The following is a 19,651-nucleotide window of genomic DNA, read 5'->3' as shown; positions in this document are numbered from 1 at the left end:
GTGTGTTTGTGTGTGTGAGAGAGAGAGAGAGAGAGAGAGAGACTGTTTACTGTCGCCCGTCTGAAAGAAAGAGAGAGAGAGAGAGAGAGAGAGGCTGTTTACTGTCGCCCGTCTGAAAGAAAGAGAGAGAGAGAGAGAGAGAGAGAGAGAGAGGCTGTTTACTGTCGCCGTTCTGAAAGAAAGAGAGAGAGAGGCTGTTTACTGCCGCCCGCCGTGGCCCAGATTCCTGTACAGACAACTGTAACTGGATTAGATGTGCAGTGCCAGGACAGTGTGTGTGGTGAGGAAGACGATGAAAGTTTGAGATGAAGAGTGCCGAGTTTGTGCCGGGTTTGTAGAATTCGGGATAATTTCATTAACTTCACCGCGGCTTTGGTCTGGGGGAGGGGACAGGCAGATGGCCCCCACCTCCCCGACTAATCTCTCCGGGTAAAATCTCTCTGGGTAAAGAGGGAGGGCCGTACACGCACACACAGAGTTACGTATTCCTGGCAGAGCCGGGCATCGGCGTGCCCCGCCGGACTCGCCGATCTCGATGGACGAGTGGAGTAGCTGCGCCGCTGCAGGTGACCTGTGGGAGACGACGGTTCCCCGGCGCTCAGAGGAACCCTGCTGACCCCGGGGGCCCGAGGAACCCGACTCTGTGATGATTCCAGGGAACGTGGTCAACGTCTCGCTGCTGGAGGAGCGCAGAGCGACTCGAGGCCATAACCTGGACTTATTTCTCGTAAAGAGGCCAACGACGGATTAAAGCTGCCGCCTTGAGGGTCGCCATGTCGACAGCGCAGGCCATGCACCCCAGCGGGGTGTACAGCTACTTCCTCAACATGGTGGCCTACCAGGTGAGACCCTGAGACAGTAGGGTGTACAGCTACTTCCTCAACATGGTGGCCTACCAGGTGAGACCCTGGCAGTAGGGTGTACAGCTACTTCCTCAACATGGTAACCTACCAGGTGAGACCCTGAGACAGTAGGGTGTACAGCTACTTCCTCAACATGGTGGCCTACCAGGTGAGACCCTGAGACAGTAGGGTGTACAGCTACTTCCTCAACATGGTGGCCTACCAGGTGAGACCCTGGCAGTAGGGTGTACAGCTACTTCCTCAACATGGTGGCCTACCAGGTGAGACCCTGAGACAGTAGGGTGTACAGCTACTTCCTCAACATGGTGGCCTACCAGGTGAGACCCTGAGACAGTAGGGTGTACAGCTACTTCCTCAACATGGTAACCTACCAGGTGAGACCCTGAGACAGTAGGGTGTACAGCTACTTCCTCAACATGGTAACTTACCAGGTGAGACCCTGGCAGTAGGGTGTACAGCTACTTCCTCAACATGGTGGCCTACCAGGTGAGACCCTGGCAGTAGGGTGTACAGCTACTTCCTCAACATGGTGGCCTACCAGGTGAGACCCTGAGACAGTAGGGTGTACAGCTACTTCCTCAACATGGTGACCTACCAGGTGAGACCCTGGCAGTAGGGTGTACAGCTACTTCCTCAATATGGTGGCCTACCAGGCATTGTGAACGGGGAGCTGCAGGTTCTTCTCTGGCTCTCCGTGGCGTGGCGAGTGTAGCAGGCCGTTCCCTCACGTTCCTCCTGCTGCTCGGCAGGAACCCATCATTTGACCCACTTGTTGTTCTCTGTCCGTGTAGTAGTGAGCGTAGCTGCGTTTGCTGATGATGTGGCTCAACGGTCACATTAATTGCCCCTCGGGCCCCAACAATGTGCAGCCTGTTGCCCACCGGCAGCTCGCCCGTTCTCACGCCGGGAACGGCGCCAGAGTCCAGTTCCATCATCTGTGCTAAATAGTCCATTCTCGTCCCGCTCGGCTGCTTTCCACATGGTTCCTTTCATCAACACAAATCGCATAACTTTATCATCATATTTTCATCTCATCATCTTGTACGTAAATCTCATTGCGGGTGTAAATAATGTTCTTTGTGTACGTTCATTTTATTTGTATATCGAGTGTGATACATGAAATGAGTATTAAATGCACGTGGAGCTCCGGTTCTGTTGGAACTGAATATTTGTGCGGGAGGAAGTGGAGCTGCTGGGATTTGGTGGGATGAGAATCCAGCTGTTCGGGGTTTCCAGAGCGCATCCAGTGACCTTGCTGGTCTCCCCGACCTTCTTCCAACTTGACCTACTCCTGACCAGCCGAAGGTCTCCGTGCGGGCCTGTGGCTGTGTGTGGACATCCTCCTGGGGTCACCGTGTGAACTTCCCTCACCAGAGCCTCCCGGTAATCTGTGGAAATGACAGGTCATCAGGAAAATGGCCTTGGATTGGGGATGTGTCACCGGGTTTATCCGGGGATAAGAGGCGCTGGCCATCATCCAGGCTGCTCGAATTGTCCAGATGCACTGAGCCATGGAGATTAATCTCTGACAAACCTGCGTCTGAAACATGAACTGTTGTGAATTTGTCTCCGTAGATCTGCTGCTGCTGTGGCCCCGCCCCCTGCTCGCTGTGCTGCGCGTTCTGCCCGCCCGTCAAGTCCTCGTCCAGCACGCGGGTCATGTACACGCTCTTCCACATCCTGGCCTGCACCGTGTCGTGCCTGATGCTGTCTCGCACCGTGTCGGAAGCCGTGAGGGAGAACGTGAGTTTCCCAGCATGCCCCCCTCCCTGAGCCGCCGCAAATCCGCCCGTGGGACCGGGCTGCAGGACGCGCGCTGGCATTAAAGTCACATTCAATAACTGCTGGGTTAATCTCATGATGGCCAGAGTGCACACACACACACACACACATAAGCCCTAAAAACCAGTTCATAGTTCACTTCAACTATACATGCAAACACACAAACTTTCAGGCCTCCAGATGCATGTTGGGACGATGACGTGCACCGGCACAGCTGTGACTGTGTCGGTGACACAGGACGTGTAGACCTGTACGTTAGGCACGGCCTTTAGGGTGTTAGTAGCCTAGTAGGTAACACACTAACACCCAGGTACAAACCCCACTTACTACCATCGTGTCCCTGAGCAAGACACTTAACCCTGAGTGTCTCCAGGGGGGACTGTCCCTGTAACTACTGGGTGTTAGTAGCCTAGTGGGTAACACACTAACACCCAGGTTCAAACCCCACTTACTACCATCGTGTCCCTGAGCAGGACACTTAACCCTGAGTGTCTCCAGGGGGGGACTGTCCCTGTAACAACTGATTGTAAGTCGCTCTGGATAAGGGCGTCTGGTAAATGCCGTAAATGTTAATATAGGTCAGAGTTCATAATTCTCCGAGCAAGAAGAACGCTGACATGTGACCCGCGTGTGTTGCAGGTGCCTTTCTTCAACGTGGTGTGTGATAAGGGCGTCGGGGGCGGGGACTGTGAGATGCTGGTGGGATACTCCGCCGTGTACCGCGTCTGCTTCGGCACGGCCTGCTTCTACCTGATGATGGCGCTCTTCCTCATCGATGTCAAATCCAGCCAGGACTTCCGCGCCCTCATCCACAACGGGTAAAAGCGGGTGTAGTGTGGCGCAGCAGTGGTTGTGTGTGTGTGTGTGTGTGTGTGTGAGTGTGTGTGAGTTATGAGTATGCAGGATTAGGTCATAAGAGGCTGTAGCTACAGCAGAGTTGGGCGTCTATAAGACTCTTATCTGAGAGAGAATAGAACAGACAGAACCACAGAGGTCATTCAGGGAGGGAGGGCACACACTCACACACACTTACACACTCACACACACTAGCGCACACTCACACACACAATGGCATTTCACATCTCTAATGTAAATCATCTCCTCCCCCTGCTGTAGGTTCTGGTTCCTGAAGTTCATCACTCTGTTGGGGATGTGCACGGCTGCCTTCTTTATCCCGACAGAGTCCTTCCTACATGGTGAGTAGACACACATAACGAAGCCTGCATGAGCGAACAAATCAAACACAATGCCACGTGAGACGGGGGACATATTCTGTAGTCCACTAGCATGACCTGTCGGGTATTTAGGGTCCCATGTTGTAAAAAGAGGTGAAATTTGCCGATTGTCCACAAGAGGTCACTGTAGGAGCTGTGATGGATTCTCATATCTGCGTGTGTGTGTGTGTGTGTGTGTCTGCAGCCTGGCACTACGTCGGAGTTGTCGGGGGATTCGCCTTCATTCTCATCCAGCTCACCCTGATCACGGCGTTCGCTCACACGTGGAACAAGAACTGGTGAGAGGCTGCCGGTGCTCCTCACTTCAGATGTTCTCCAGGTGGAGGCCCAGACGGGTCTGCATGTGACACGGTTGGAGGAAAGTGGGGTCAGGGCTGGTCATACACACACACACACACACACACACACACACAGTTGAGCAGCGGTTAGTACTGCTGCGCTCCAGACCCCCGACCACTGCAGCTAAAGAAGCCCTCTGTCCATCCAGGGTAATTAAGGGTGGAGTAGCTCCAAGAAGAACTAAGAGAACCGACCACGTCCCCCTATGTCATGTTCCCGTTCTCCACAATGGCTGGTTTTGTGTTGCGCCGGTGAGGCCTGCCAGGAATAGCATGTGAACCCTCGCCGACGCGATCCGGTCCCACGCCGGTGCGTGCGGGACACAGTTCTGTTGTCCCCACTGATCTCCGAACAGCTGGAGAGTCCAGGAGAGCATCTGCACTCTCTCTCTCTCTGACCCGCCGGGTTTTATGGCTCTTTCAGGCAGAACATGACGCTGGCAGATGTTTCCTGGAAGCGGCTTCCGTGTTTGGGTGACTGTATTTACCGCGAAACCCTCAGGTGATCCTCAAATCACCGTTACGAAACTAATCAGCTTCGTTCCAAGCAGAACACGCGTCCCGCGTTCCTCGCGCTGTCCTGTAAAGAAGTGGAGAACGTGGTGAACGTCTGCATACATCATCACCGTTACCCGGGTCATCTGTAGAACCTTCAAAGTGATTTACAAGTTCGTCATATGTCGCTCTGTCAAGGGCTGGATCTTGAGTGGTTAAGGAAGCGGCCCCGTAATCAGAAGGTTGCCGAAGGTTCGAATCCCGAACCGCCAAGGTGCCGCTGAGCAAATCACCGTCCCCACAAGGGTGATACACGATGACAACCGCGTCGTTTTATTGGGTGAAAGTGACGTGGTTGTCATTGTGAGACGCTGCAGCACAGCACACGGTGTCACGGTGAAACGTGTCCTCTGTATTTAACCATCACCCTTGGTGAGCAGTGGGCACCATGAACAGTGAGACGGTACCTTCATCAAGGGGACCTCAGTGGCATACGGGATTTGAACCAGGGGGCCGCTTCCTTAACCGCTAGGCCACCGCTGGCCCAATGGAAGGTTAGAAAGTGGGCGGCTTGTGAAGGGATGGAACCAGTAGTGACAGGGACTGTCCCCCTGGAGACAATTTGTGGTCTTCTGGTCCACTCGACTACTGGCAGCCTTCTACAGTCCAGCTTCACTCCCCTTATTCCTTCTGCTCTCCTCTATCTTCTCAAACTTCTGGCGTGGTCCCACGTGTCTGTCGGCAGGTTGACCGGCGCGGCAGGGGACAAGCGATGGTACCTGGCCATCATGTGCGCCACCCTCTTCTTCTACGCCATCGCCACGGCCGCCTTCACCTTCATGTACAAGCTGTACACCCACCCGGCCGCGTGCCACCTCAACAAGGCGCTGCTGTGGAGCAACCTGGCCCTCTGCGGCATCATGAGCTTCATCGCCGTCACGCCGTGCGTCCAGCAGAGTGAGTGACCTGGGATAATATTCCATAGCAGTTATGATCATCATCATCATCATCATCCCAGTGACCTGGAGAGGTAAATCTCCAACAGGTGTGTGTAGCAGGAGACAAGGCCCCACCGGTGACACGAGAGGTGACTTCACCTCAGCTGCTGTCTCCTCAAATATTCCATAAAATAAACCTGAGCTGGGATCTGGGAGTTTTAGGGATTAGACGAGTTCGAGACAATTAAATGGGTTAGAAATGAGATAAAAAGATTTTTGTGTGTGTGGGATCTTTAGGGCAGCCGCGCTCTGGTCTGCTGCAGGCCTCCATCATCAGCTGCTACGTCATGTACCTGACCTTCTCAGCACTGTCCAGCAGACCACCAGAGAAAGGTAGTAACACACACGCCTTGTATCTTCACACCACGTCCACACACGCTGCTTCTAAATGCCAACATGACACTCCATGAAGGGATCTTCGCTCCTGAACCTGCGGTGTTGTCTGTTGTGGGACCTGCTGATGTCCCCTCATGGCAGATGGTGACACCACGTCCCTCCTGTTCCATGCTGGTTCGTGATCTGCTGATGGGGAGAGCAGATAAAGAGCAGGGTGCAGAGTGTGTTTGGGTGTGTGCTGCTTGTCTGGTTGGTGCATTCAGGTGTTTCAGGGCCAGTGGTGGCCTAGCATTAATCAGAAGGTTGCTGGTTCGAATCCCAAAACTGAGGTCCCCTTGATGAAGGTCCCGTCTCCACACGCTGCTCCCCGGGAGCCTGTCATGGTGCCCACTGTCACCAAGGGTGACGGTTAAAAACAGAGGACACGTTTCACCGTGACACACGCTTTACTTTCACTTAATATGAAACTCTGTTTACTTTACTGAGAACGTGTTTGGTTCTGGAGGCCGGTGGTCCAGGTTACACACAGGTTTGGTAAGACAGAAGAAAGAGATAAACGTGTGTGTGTGTGTGTGTGTGTGTGTGTGTGTGTGTGTGTAACATCTTAGTGAATGTGGGTCAACACTGGTTTACAGCAACAGACACAAGCCGCTGGAAACGTGTGTGTGATGAAGACAGAAGAGACACCTATACACACGATACACACACTATACGCACACTATACACACTACACGCGATACACACTATACACGCGATACACACATTATACACGCGTTACACGCGATACACACACTTTACACGCGATACACACTATACACACTATACACAGTGAGGGTGATGATGGTGGGTGAAGGTCGGCTGCAACGTCTGCTGCACTTTCCTCAGGCAGGCAGGGAAACGCTTCAACACGCTGCACTGGAATGTTCCGTCGGCCTGCTGTCAACATACTGTACACACACACACACACACACACACACACACGGCGCCCCCCCTGACTGCTATAATTTGCACTCAACCTTGAGCCACTTTGTGTGTGTGTGTGTGTGTGTGTGTGTGTGTGTGTTTACTACCAAGGTGGCCTCTCTGGAGACACTGAGTCTGTGTGTGTGTGTTTGTGTGTGTGTTGCTGTCATGTTCTGTCCTGCTGCTTGTCCTCGGGCCATGTCTGCAGAGTGACTTCTGTGTGTGTGTGTGTGTGTGTGTGTGTGTGTGTGTGTGTGAGAGAGAGAAAATTTGACGCCTCACGCAGCATAATTTGATAAAAGCTCCAAAAAATCCTCAGTAATGGAGGTTTAGGAGAATCCCTCATGGATCTCCACACGTTTCCCCTTCGGGAGATGAAAGCTGTGGAGATCCTGCAGGCTGGGAGAGGATAGATCACATTTACAAAATGTTCCAAAGCTTTTTTAATAAAACTATTTTTAATGCTCCTGCCCGCTCTGGCTTTAAGCGAAGTGACACCAAACAGGAAATGTTCTTGCTCAGCTTTATGGGCCCATTTGATCCCTTCTGTGGTGTGGAAGTGGCAGATTTTACAACGCGACTATAAATGTCTTAAATTAGCATAAAATAAAAACCACGCAGCTTCACCAGAAGATGTTGAGTTTCATGCTGGACAAACTTATATATGTCATGTTTTTAATTTAATTAAATTTTATCAGCAAAAGTTGATGTTGAAAGATAAGTCATCTTAATGGAGATTTCCCGGTGGAAATCGGTGTTGGGATCCCGTCTTTGATTGATCTTCTCTCTGTGGTGCTTGTGCCAGTGGAGTATCAGGGCCTGAACATGACGGTGTGCTACCCCAGCGTGGGCCGGGACGAGATCCAGAAGGAAGGGAACGCCGTGGCCATTATTGGAGCGGCCATCATGTACTGCTGCGTCCTCTTCGCCTGGTCAGCTTCTCCACCGGAACTCTCTGGTTCTTGTTCTTTTGTGTTTGTTGGTTGCGTGTGGACTGACGTGAGATGTTTGCTCATTTCCAGCAATGAGGCCTCCTACTTGGCTGAAGTCTTTGGGCCCTTCTGGATGATTAAAGTCTACCGCTACGAGTTCCAGGTAGTCCCACCTTATCAGTACCTGCCGGCTGCTCTAGATGTTTCTCCACAAATCATGAGTTTCTGTTTTGCATCTTTGCAGAAAGCCACATGCTGCTTCTGCTGCCCGGAGGAAGAGGAAGGTGAGATAATCTACTTAAAGCTTCCTCTGGGTTTCTCTTGGATTCTTCATCTCATCATGCCTAGTCTGTTTGCAGAGGAGGAGTTCGTGGTGGACGATGAGAATAAAGGCTGTCAGAAGGTGATCCACAACGAGAGCCATCGGGTGGCCTACAGCTACTTCTTCTTCCACTTTGTTTTCTTCTTGGCGTCGCTCTACGTCATGATGACCCTCACCAACTGGTTCAGGTGGGTGTGTGGATGTGCGTGGTCTGAAGCTAGTTTTGAGAGACATGAACATCTTGTTCTAACGATTGGCTCTTCTCTCCCAGTTACGAGACAGCCGTGTTGGAGACCACGTTTACCCATGGCAGCTGGTCCACGTTCTGGGTGAAGATGTCTTCGTGTTGGGCATGTGTGGTCCTTTACCTTTGGCTCCTCTTGGGCCCTCTTTGTCGGACAGACAACAAGCCACGCCCCCGCCGCTCACGAATTAAAAGACGCTCCGCCTCCAATCGCCATGTCTGTGTCAGTGTGTGACACCCGTCCGTCACCTGAGAAAGGGGGCGGGGCTACCCACAAACTCCAGTCCAAAGCAAACATTTACAAACCGCGAACACAAATGAAGAACATCTGAAGACATCCTGAGCGCGTCTGTCCGCATCACAGAGCCGCAGCACGGAATGCGTTTCAAAATTTGCCAAAAGGATCAAGCAACGGATCAACCTTCCTGCTCGAAATCACAGAACTGAACCCTGGATGTTTCCGAGGATTTGAACTGCTAATTACACTTTAGAATTTTATAGCGGCAGGATTATCTGCGTCTGTAAGGCGATTAGAGGTGATGTCAGGATCACCGCACTCCTGATCAGACGTTTCTCCACTTTCTGTGATCTGTGGCGGACTCCTCCTCGCCGCGGGGATTGAGAGTCTACAACGTGGTCCGGGCTAAAAGCAGCTTTAATCCAGGACTTCTCTAATACACATAAACTACAGAAGGGCTCCACCAGTTATCACTTATTAATGGTGCTGTCCCCCGGAAGCAGACAAACCGAATTCAGACAGTTCCCAGCACACTAGGACACGCCCGAATTCAGACAACGCGTTCCCAGGTCGCCCGGGAGCCCTCGCTGCATTTAGCATTTAAGACTTAATCAGATTCCAGGAGGCGATTGACTCGAGCCGACCCGTCTGGGACTCCGGACTTTATCACGGAACACTGTGTGGCCTTGAAGACGTACCTTCTCAGCTCGGATCTTCCACGTAAAAACACCACCGTTTTCATATGTCATATTAATCACCATTAATGAGGGGTCACGGGTATAGATACATCATAATCTAACAAGAACTAAACTCTTTTTATTGTTATTTTATTGTCCTGAACAGAAGCCGGGGGTCGACTGCCTAAAAACAAAAGCCTCAAATTCATTATTGTCTGGAGTCTTTTAACTGTCTGCCAAAGAGCGTAAAAGAGACGCGACTGTAATGAAAAAGGCATCTGGGTGCTGACCTTTGACCCGGTTCGCCGCCGGCAGTGTCAGTGACGTCACCAGAACGGCCCGATTCCACTTCCTGCTCCGCCACGCCGGGAGCCTCAGAGGCGTCAGAGCTTTATCATTCCGACAAGACCAGCCCGGCGGCCGCTATCCGTGATCGTACAATAACTCAGGACGTCACTGGGTACACAACAAATGTTTAAAGAATTATGCGCTGTTTTAAATACTTTGTTTACAATAAAATACTGTACTGAAAATATTGGTTATTAAAAAAATACATTATCAAAAGAAAAATACACGTTCATCTCGACTCCGACCTATTCTGTCGCATAAATAAAGACAATGCATCACCTTCTCTCTCCTCAGGGCAGATCTTAAAAAATGATGGAATATATATTATTACATTAAATGTGTGTACTTTTTTCCACCTGAAGGAGACCAAATCATAACCTGGATGGCAGAAATGCAGACGTTCTCAGCCGTGTGGTGGAAGTGGAAGTTTGGACACAGTTTACTCCGCCATGTCCCCGCCGATCATCCTTCTCTTTGGTTTTTGGTATTTTAAAGGTGGACACAAATCTCCACCTAAAGTGCTTCACTTTGCTAAAAAAAAAAATGCTTGGCTAGAGCCGTAAAAACCAAATCAACCCGAAGGTCACGGCCACCTCACTGTCCCACTGCAGCTCCATGCAAAGACAGAGACTCATTAATGGTGGTGGTGATGATACATGAAATGATAAATGTCCATCAACTCTTGGTTACAAAAGAAAGTGTGATTTTATCACTCAGTGGACCGATGTGAGGAGCACGGAGACTGATGGAGGTCCAACTGCAGACACCATTTCCACTCGTCACAAATCACCCCAGAAACGCCGGAGACTCTGCGGAGTTGGACGGTGAAGACTGTAAACCAGGTGGAACAGGTTGAATCTGTCTGGCATGTCTTCAGCCCCGGTGCGGCGTGAGGGCCTGAGTTCCCTGGTTGCTGCAGAGCTCCTGCAGGGGGCGCAGCAGGTCGTGCTCGCGGGGCTTGTAGGGCTGCGCGTAGCTGCCCTCCTCCAGCAGGATGCGGTTCAGCGTGTGCTCGTGGTTGACGTGGCGACGCGCCATCAGCACGTACTGCCGCCCCTCCTCCAGCAGGGGGCAGTCGCACGCGTTGGGCGCCCACAGGAACTCGCGGTGCTCCAGGCGGAAGCGGTTGCGGTAGGTGTGGAGGACCTGCACGTCATAACGCGTCTCTTCCCCACGATGTTGCTTCCCGATTATCTTCGCCCGGAACACTGAGCGCACAAATCAACAGTATCTGAGGCTATCCCGTTACCAAGGCGACCTGATACAAGTCACAATAATAAGAAGGAGAATTGGTTTTGTGTTGTTTTATGAAACTCACCAAAGTCTTTTTCGCAATACTGTCTTTGTCTTTCACTTCGACCCCGTGCTTGCCTACATTTCCCACAATGCCCTGCACAACAGATAACGGAAACTTAGCAAAATATTTCATCACCTTTAATGTGACCTTACAAGGCATAAGCCAAGCATTGGATATACTACAGAACACAGCAGAGACATTAAAAAGTGGAGGAAATACGGGACAACAAAGACAAAAAGACGAGACGAATCTGGTGAGGAGGCTGCCAAGAGACCTACAGCAGCACTGGAGGAGCTGCGGGAATGTCTGCAGGAAGTACCGATTGTGACGGCAATCTGTCATGTTCTCCACATGTCTGGACAATTTGGGACTAGACTTGTCATACAAGGGACAATATCCAGGCTCAGCTACAATGTGCAACAAAAAGTCCCCCGAAAGCACGTGTGAAGCATTGTGATCTAGCATCAGGCTTTGGGGTTGCTTTTTTGGCGCTGGAATTGGGCCCATCATGTGGCTGGCATTTTAACAGGGGTGTGTAGACTTTTTATATCCGCCGAGAGCCGGGGTGTGATTACTGTGACTACGAGAGTGTGTGAAATGTCAGAGCGGATATGTCCACCACAGTGTGTGTGTCTGGACGTACTGACCTTTGCGGGGCGCTTGAGGCAGCTGGTTGCGGTGCCTTTCATGTCTCTGTTTATGAGGCTTCAGTCCCCAACCACCGACTTGCCCTGTAAGACACACACACACACACACACACACACAATGTGGTTTTAACTCCGTTCAAAATTGGAGACAATAAGACACTGAAAAAGAATAAAAGCTGAAGAAAAATCTCAGAAAACAGATTAGATTCCATCAGGTTCATGGAGCGTTTCTAAACCTGTTCTGGAACAGCGCTGCCCCGCCCTCACGGTGGCCCCACCACACCCCAAAATGCGTTTTACAGATGTTGCTCGGCAACACAGAGAGCACTTTAAACATGTTCTGCATTGATAAGACATGAAAACGTCACACACACCCCTGGTTATAATCATTTTAAAACAGCACCGATAACATCTTCAACATACAGTGGAGCGGATAGCAGCCAAAACACACACACACACACACACACACACACACACACAATGTTATCTGCAGCAGGCAGGTGTGTACATTACAGGGAAGAGCTGCCACTCAGAACTGTGCACACAGGCTGATCTTTTACTCACGCTGCGTGGAATTATGAAATGAGCAAGGACTATGTTCATCGTTTCACATCCATATTAAATCCAACATTACAGTGGAGCCTGACCCCAGAAAGGTCGCGAGGTGACAGGTCTGGAGGTGGCTGGTGTGACGGTGGTGGTGCTGCTGGGAGCGGGGTGCAGGTAGCCGGCGTACGTCTGCGGCTGGCGGAGGGGGCCGCGTTTCCCATGGTACAGTGCGTAGCGGTCAGGGGGGAGCCAGTACTCGTACTCGATTCCAGAAGTCTTATCGGTGGCCAGGACCTGCACAGCGGAAACACCCGAGCACCAGAACTTAGGACACGGCTTGCGTGTGTGTGTGTGTGTGTGTGTGTGTGTGTGTGTGTGTGTGTACCGTATTCACCATGACGTGCAGGTCCTCCTTGGTGGGTCCTGGCACTTCGAAACTCTCCCAGGTGTCAGCTGACCGGCGGTACAGCAGCTTGGTTCCGGCCACATTGTACTCCCCTGGAACGCTGATCTTCCAGTTCCCATTGATGACAAACTGGGAGCGGCCATTCTGGAGGGCTGTAAAAAAAAACACACGATTCTTCCATCTGCTCAGCCGGTGTCCATTTACTTTAAATGGTCCTAAATCTTGAGCTGCATCATCTTACTGCCACTGCCTTTCGTGAAAAAAATGTTCAAATGCCTTTTGATGATTAAGCGGCATTAATACGTTTATTTGCAGTTGGTGTCATATAAGGAAGCACCACTAGGTGGAGCCACATAAGGCATATGGAAACACAAAAATCATGAAATCTACAAGCCTCAGTAATCAAAAAAGGAAACATGGTGACAAATGCAGCTTCAGACCCGGTCTGAAGTGACGCTGCTGCGTTCCTTCACCTCTGTGACCACGCCCTCAGTGAGGAATGGGGCTGGGATGGGTAAATAGGCCCCGCCCCTTCGCCTCCACCCGTCCAGCTTGTGGTTCTCTCGTCAGGGTCGTTTTTATCGCTTGTGATATGATTTCAGAGACCTTGAGTGGGACGTGGCCTTGACTGGATCTGCAGCAGCAGATGAAAAGCCAACATCATGGTCCTGATAAGCGGATGTTCCTACCCAGATAATTCCTGCTGTTGTCCGTCACCCGGATGTGTGTGGCTCCGGCGGGGATCATGGCCACTTCATTGTAACCCAGCGGGCCGTCTGGTGAGGGAAAGAAGCCTGTAAACCACCTGGACGCTGCCAACCTCCATCATACTAATCTAATGCCCAACATGCTTCTGTTCATCTTTGGAAGAATTGTTGGCTGTGCCATGGTGCCAGGAGTGTGACCTCTGACCTTTCCAGGACTCTGTTATGGGTCTCTGACAGACACAGACGGGCGCGGTGGGAGCTGAGGCACCCAAACAAAAGCAGCCTTATCAGCAGAGCACTTTCAAACACACTCTTACACACTCAGCTCTGTAGGAGTCTAGTTCATATGGACCTACGTGCAGTGTCCACATGCACCAGACCTCTCTTCTATCTCTCACACACACACACACACACACACACACACACACACACACGGTCCTATCCTGTCTCTGTCTGGATGGGGTCCAGTTCGCCACTTCCCCGTCTTAACCGGAATTCTCGGCTCTATTTTCTCGTGCCTGCACACATGGCATCTCTGTGGATCGGAGACAGTGACCATGATGCACAGGTGTGTGTGTGTGTGTGTGTGTGTGTGTGTGTGTACTGACCAGCTCCTTGTCTGTTGCTCTGATAAACGCTGCGGTGATGCAGACAGGTGGTGTTGTCACCTCCACACACCATACAGGCGTCTTCCTGCTGCTGGGACCCGAGGATCAGATCACAGCCAGGCTTCTGTATCGCACACACACACACACACACACACACACACCTGTATGACTCAACTGTCAAGAATATGCTGACAAATTCTCACCCTTTCTCTGTGCTGCTCCGTAATTAAGGGTGTGTGTGAACACACTCCCAGGCCTCCTGTAGACCTCCCCACCAATTAGAAACCCACTTTGACCATTGACCTTTCCCTGCACGGTGACCCCCTGACCCCGTAAATTCACACGTCTGAACGTGCAGCCGCGTGGCTTCTTCTCTCGCCAGCGGTGGGTTCAATAATCAGCAGGGAAGTAAGGAACAGATCCTGCAATACATTTTCACTGAAGGGTGCAGCCCAAGTGAGGAACACACCGACACACACACACTCCCTCACTCACCAGGCATCGACCGTTCACACACACACCGCCTGGTTCAGCCTGGCAGGGCGTGCCGTCCAGGACTCGACCGAAGTTGTAGTAGAAGTTATGATCCACGGCCAGGCAGCTCAGGTCACATGGGTTAGAACCTGAGAGAGAGAGAGAAGAGAACGAGGGAGGAAATGTCTGAAAATGTCACCGTGACATAATGAATATAATCACACACACACACACACACACACACACACACACACACCTCCATGGAACGTCGTCCATCTGTAGCTGCTGCCTACGACCAGCGGACGGCCATCAAACGCCTTACACTGCAGCTCCCTGAAGTCTTCAGAACCCAGTGGACAATCCTAACACACACACACACACACACACACACACACACACACACAGCACATGCCAGTAAACATTCCGGACAGTTCATGCCAGGTAAGTTCTTCACCTGCCCTGCAGCAGCGGCATGCCGTGACCTGTTCTGTGCCAGGATCGAGTGTTAAAGTGTTTTACAAACACCTACCTGTCATATTAAAGCAGACAAGAGTACAAACTCACCGCCACACACACTCACACACACTCACACACACAAACACACACAGACCTTCCTCATACATAAAAAAGAAAAAAAACAGTGAAAACAGGGTTTTATATTCAGATCTGAGTAATTGAAGCAGCTCAGAATGAAAGTGAAGTGATTGTCACATGTGATACACAGCAGCACAGCACACAGTGCACACAGTGAAATGTGTCCTCTGCATTTAACCCATCACCTTGAGTGAGCAGTGGGCAGCCATGACAGACGCCCAGGGAGCAGTGTGTGGGGACGGTGCTTTGCTCAGTGGCACCTCAGTGGCACCTTGGCAGCTCGGGATTCGAACCAGCAACCTTCTGATTACGGGGGCGCTTCCCTAACTGCTACGCCACCAGCTGCCACTGAAGCTTCGCCCCTGCCTGTCTCTGTAGAGCCAATCAGATAACGGCATCAACCAGTAGCAGAATGGTCAGAATAAGGCCCACACACAGTTATCGATGCCCTTCCAGTGACCCCTGACCTCTGTCTCCATTCCTATCTGAATATGTCACAATCCCACCAACACACAAAAACAGGAACGCTGATGACAGGTGGCTGGTGGGATGCAGGATGGTGAGATGGCGGTATGTGGGGTGGCAGGAGAAGGGATGGTGGAATTGCAGAATGATGGGATTGCAGGATGGTGGGGTGGCAGGATGTGGCGTGGCAGGAGGCGGGATGGCGGAATGGGACAAGACGAACATCGTTCTCTGAGGCTTAGTGGATTTTTAAATGGCTTTGGAAAAATGAGAGCAGACAAAGCGTCACTCGTCACCTTGCTGCTGCAGATCTTATACTGACGCGGGTCTCCCACACACGGACCACCGATGGGATTCCTACAACACAGAATGATACAATGGCACATTAATGACTGATTAACATGTTTAAATAAACGAATGGCATTAACGCAGCTACAGTACTGTACTGTAAAATGCCTGATAGTGGGCGTGTCCACCATGCAGGGAGCACAAGAGCGGCAACACAACCACTAACCTGCAATAAACCCAACTGATTGGCCGACGTATTCCTGCTCAGGAAAATGATTTAAACGGATTTGATTGGATGGCCCTTGCACTGTTCTTGAAATGGTCTGAAACGTTCTGCCACATGTAATGCAAAGCAATGGACCCACAATTCAGCTGGGCAGCACCACCCCATTCTAAATAAAAATGGATTTTGTGGAAGCTAGTCCTGCATTTATGAGATTAAAGTCCTAAAATGAAGCTGAAGTTTGCGTATCCCTCACCTGGTGATGCAGGTGCGTGTCCGGATGGAGGCTCCGCCCCCACAGCTGCGTGAACAGACCGACCAGCGGCTCCACGGCGCCCAGTCGTTACTGAAATGCAGCTGGCGAGCGGTGCGGACGCGCGGGACCCCCACGGACCCCCGGCGAGACGCCTGCAGCGGGGAGGAGACCGCCAATATGCCGACAAAACAATATGCATTTAATTAAAAAAAAAAACCCTTCATTCCAACCATGGACAGGTACAAGAAGGTTAAAATAAGGTTTCTCTGAAGCCATGGTGGAACAGACAGTGATTATTTACTGCTAAATGACGCCTTTACATCATCATTATGCCACATAAAAATAAAGATCTGGCCACACACGCAGTCAGTCAATCACTCACTCACTGCTGATTAGTGGATATGGTGGAGCTGGCAGGTCGGAATAATGAATTTGACCTTTGACCTCTGGGGGGGTCGACGCAGGTCTCCAGACCGGCGTTTAGCCTGAGAAACGAACTCGGCTATTGCAGTCAATTACTGAGCAGCAGCCTGCAGATCGGGGGGGATGAACGACCCTTAAAGCATTCCACTCCCGACCCCTCCAGAGAGGTCAAACCCGCTGACCACCCAGCACAGGCCTTATATGAGCATGTAAAACGCCGCCGCCGCCGAGCCGGACATAAACAGGTCATAACAAACCCAACGCGGCCCTCCACCGTGTTTGTACACAGGTCGGTGGGACACGACACGAGTCCCGACTTCACTATTTACATGATTAGTGACAGGGACAGAGTCCCTGGAGACACTCAGGATTAAGTGTCTTGCTCAGGGACACGATGGTAGTAAGTATGATAGTGAAAGTGACGTGATTGTCATTGTGAGACACTGCAGCACAGCACATGGTGAAACGTGTCCTCTGTATTTAACCATCACCCTTGTTGATAGTGGGCGCCATGACAGGCGCCCGGAGAGCAGTGTGTGGGGACGGGACCTTCATCAAGCAGTGTGTGGGATGGGACCTTCTGGGGGCAGTGGTAGCCTAGTGGTTAAGGAAGCGGCCCCATAATCAGAAGGTTGCAGGTTCGAATCCTGATCCGCCAAGGTGCCACTGAGGTGCCACTGAGCAAAGCACCGTCCCCACACACTGCTCCCCGGGCACCTGTCATGGTGTCATGGTGCCCACTGCTGGTGGTGCCCAAAGGATGAGGGGTTAAATGCAGAGGACAAATTTCACTGTGTGCACCGTGTGCTGTGCTGCTGTGTATCACAAGTGACAATCACTTCACTTTAAGGGTCCACTTCCTTAACCGCGACTTTCTGGTCTTCTCCCCAAACTACCTCCCCAAACACTGGACCATGAAGGTCCATGAGTGGAACTGTGTGTCCCTCTCAGTGTGACCCGCGCTGTAAACAGAATGAGTTTCTGTCACATGACTTATTTTTGGAGAACCTCTGGATTTGATGCCTCCACACCTTTCAATGTCAGTCGGCACCAACCAAAACCCACCCTGTTCATAAGCTGCTCTGAATGCCTGTGTGTGTGTGTGTGTGTGTGTGTGTGTGTTTCAAAGTGGGATTTTCCTCTGTGAAACACGACCCACTTGGACAGGTCCGCCCCTCGGCCCCTCGCTGTCGTTTCTCGTCTTTTTTAAGATACTAGTGGGGCGCGGCCGGGGGGGTCGGAGCTTTTAGTGCCGTTGTTGTAATTACTCTGGTATCAGAATGTACCTGGCAACCATGCCTGTGTGTGTGTGTGTGTGTGTGTGTCTTACCTTCAGTGCTGACAGACTTGGTGGACAGAAGAGCAGAGTGATGATGGTGAACAGTCTGCATAGAGACAACTTTCTGAAAACACACACACACACACACACACACACACACAGGAAATTTAGAGCCCTTTTCATGCAGCTGCCCGCTCCCCTGGTCATGGAGACACCATTACTGACAACAAACAAGCCCAGCGGTCGTGCCAGCCGCCATCGGGCGGGGCCGGGGCCCGGAATGCCCCCCTCCTCGTCCTGGATCATTAATTCCCACACCCAGAGAGAAGGCCACCAGGGTTCACCGCGCTCCCAGCATCCCCCAGCGCCTGCTTACCGTGTGTGTGGTACGGTGTGTGTGTGTGTGTGTGTGTGTGTGTGTGTGTGAGAGACTCATCGAAAAGTTTTGGGAAAAACACGGAGCCCCCGTCCTGCTTCACCTGATCCAGATCTTCCTCCTCCTCCTCCTCTCTCTCCCTCTCAGATGTTTGTGAGGAGAGACGGAGGCGTCCGGTTCTGGCAGAACACCAGGACAGTAGCCGCCGGACCCAATTAAACATCACACTCCACAGCACACACACAACACACAACACACTCGAGACACACACTGTGGGTGTGTGTGTGTGTGTGTGTGTCTCGAGTGGATGTTCTCGCAAGGTTCATCCTCCCACCCTCAACCTCTGATCCAGGCAAGCCACAAAAACGCAGGTCCGACGGTAATAAAAACACAAAGAGGGGTCAAAGGTTATGACAAGTTCAAGCCTTCCTTCATCCAGCAGCAGGAGCCGGAATCTGACGCCGTGTTCCTCATTCCAGAGCAGAACCATCACACCGCTGAGTTCTATGCAAAACAGGTGGGCATGTGAACTTTGACCTTGTCATTCACTGCCCATCAAACTTCAAACACCCCTCACGCCTGAAGTGAAAAGCACCCCTAGGATGGAGCTGGCTGGTGGGACCTTCACAGCATCCGGAGCCGGACAGCAGGAAGGACCAGGTGGCCCGGTCCGTGTCCAGCGTTCCATCCAGGTCAGCTGTGAGCAGACATCTCCTCTCCAACAATTCCTGGAATTCCAGTCACAGCAAGTGGCCATCATTCTGCACGGATTCCAGATCCACGTTCCTTCAGCAGAAAGTCTGCTTTCCATCCTGAGGTCCTGCAGTCACGCACCAGCACTCAGAGAAGACGACATTTTGCACTTGAGAAGGTCCATGTGCCGATGGTCTACAGAACTGATGACAGAAGAATGCCAGGCATGGCTCCTATCTGCCTGAGCGAGCTGCCCACCAGGAAACCAGGAGAAACCAGCAGAAGATCTGACAGAAACTCACCTGCGGAACAGCGTCGTCATGTCGCCTCTTTAGAACCTTCAGCAGCAGCTCCTCGTCATCATCTGCAGGAACCTGGATCTGCTCCACAGAGCCAACAAATCCATAACTCCCACGGAGCCCGGCGCGTCCACGCGGCGCGCGTCCGCGTTACTGGCGCGTCCACTGAATTCGCTCCCGGAGCGCGTCTGCGTCATAACGCGGGAGACGCGTGTTCGGAGAGCGCGCGGACGGAACACCTGAGGACACGCCCACCCGGCTAAGAAACGCCCCGCACACGCCCACTCTCGAGACAC

The 19,651-nt window shown here is 51.8% G+C and overlaps 2 protein-coding genes across 6 annotated transcripts; one reads left to right on the top strand and one right to left on the bottom strand.

Annotated features, from left to right (window-relative positions):
- Positions 1–150: 150 nt before the first annotated feature.
- Positions 151–10,003, top strand: serinc4 (serine incorporator 4). 3 transcript variants are annotated; one of them, XM_028968019.1, is made up of 12 exons: positions 154–842; positions 2,439–2,606; positions 3,285–3,463; positions 3,762–3,841; positions 4,065–4,158; positions 5,459–5,670; positions 5,949–6,044; positions 7,816–7,942; positions 8,033–8,105; positions 8,187–8,226; positions 8,302–8,452; positions 8,536–10,003. In XM_028968019.1, the coding sequence occupies exons 1-12, from the start codon at positions 774–776 to the stop codon at positions 8,741–8,743; spliced, it is 1,497 nt and encodes a 498-aa protein (XP_028823852.1). In that variant the 5' UTR covers positions 154–773; the 3' UTR covers positions 8,744–10,003. The 3 variants fall into 3 exon arrangements, with proteins under 3 accessions (XP_028823850.1, XP_028823852.1, XP_028823851.1); XM_028968017.1 differs by having other exon boundaries at positions 151–842; positions 8,033–8,226; XM_028968018.1 differs by lacking the exon at positions 154–842 and adding an exon at positions 1,304–1,404 and having other exon boundaries at positions 8,033–8,226.
- Positions 9,885–19,593, bottom strand: adamtsl5 (ADAMTS like 5). 3 transcript variants are annotated; one of them, XM_028968013.1, is made up of 13 exons: positions 19,359–19,593; positions 18,039–18,111; positions 16,286–16,458; positions 15,815–15,875; positions 14,716–14,821; positions 14,481–14,608; positions 13,986–14,109; positions 13,360–13,446; positions 12,650–12,822; positions 12,363–12,558; positions 11,716–11,799; positions 11,090–11,161; positions 9,885–10,979 (listed from the first exon to the last, which is right to left on the bottom strand). In XM_028968013.1, exons 1-13 carry the CDS (start codon positions 19,376–19,378, stop codon positions 10,645–10,647), a joined length of 1,632 nt encoding a protein of 543 aa, XP_028823846.1. In that variant the 5' UTR covers positions 19,379–19,593; the 3' UTR covers positions 9,885–10,644. The 3 variants fall into 3 exon arrangements, with proteins under 3 accessions (XP_028823846.1, XP_028823847.1, XP_028823849.1); XM_028968014.1 differs by having other exon boundaries at positions 12,659–12,822; XM_028968016.1 differs by having other exon boundaries at positions 16,286–16,437.
- Between the last annotated feature and the right edge of the window lie 58 nt (positions 19,594–19,651).

The sequence above is a fragment of the Denticeps clupeoides genome, unplaced genomic scaffold (assembly GCF_900700375.1).
Source record: "Denticeps clupeoides unplaced genomic scaffold, fDenClu1.1, whole genome shotgun sequence".
NCBI lineage: Eukaryota > Metazoa > Chordata > Actinopteri > Clupeiformes > Denticipitidae > Denticeps > Denticeps clupeoides.
The sequence above is the reverse complement of the archived record's forward strand: the minus strand, read 5'-3'. Positions and strand labels throughout refer to the sequence as shown.

Bases quoted from the DNA above. Each gene is read 5' to 3' on its own strand.
- serinc4 (XM_028968017.1), top strand. From the start codon at position 774: ATGTCGACAGCGCAGGCCATGCACCCCAGCGGGGTGTACAGCTACTTC. The intron at 2,607-3,284 runs GTGAGTTTCCCA...CGTGTGTTGCAG, and splicing joins CGGAAGCCGTGAGGGAGAAC to GTGCCTTTCTTCAACGTGGT. The intron at 8,453-8,535 runs GTGGGTGTGTGG...CTTCTCTCCCAG, and splicing joins ACCCTCACCAACTGGTTCAG to TTACGAGACAGCCGTGTTGG.
- adamtsl5 (XM_028968013.1), bottom strand. From the start codon at position 19,378: ATGACGACGCTGTTCCGCAG. The intron at 14,609-14,715 runs GTGTGTGTGTGT...TCTCTCTCTCAG, and splicing joins ATGGACGACGTTCCATGGAG to GTTCTAACCCATGTGACCTG. The intron at 12,823-13,359 runs GTAGGAACATCC...TTTTTTTTACAG, and splicing joins CAACAGCAGGAATTATCTGG to CCCTCCAGAATGGCCGCTCC.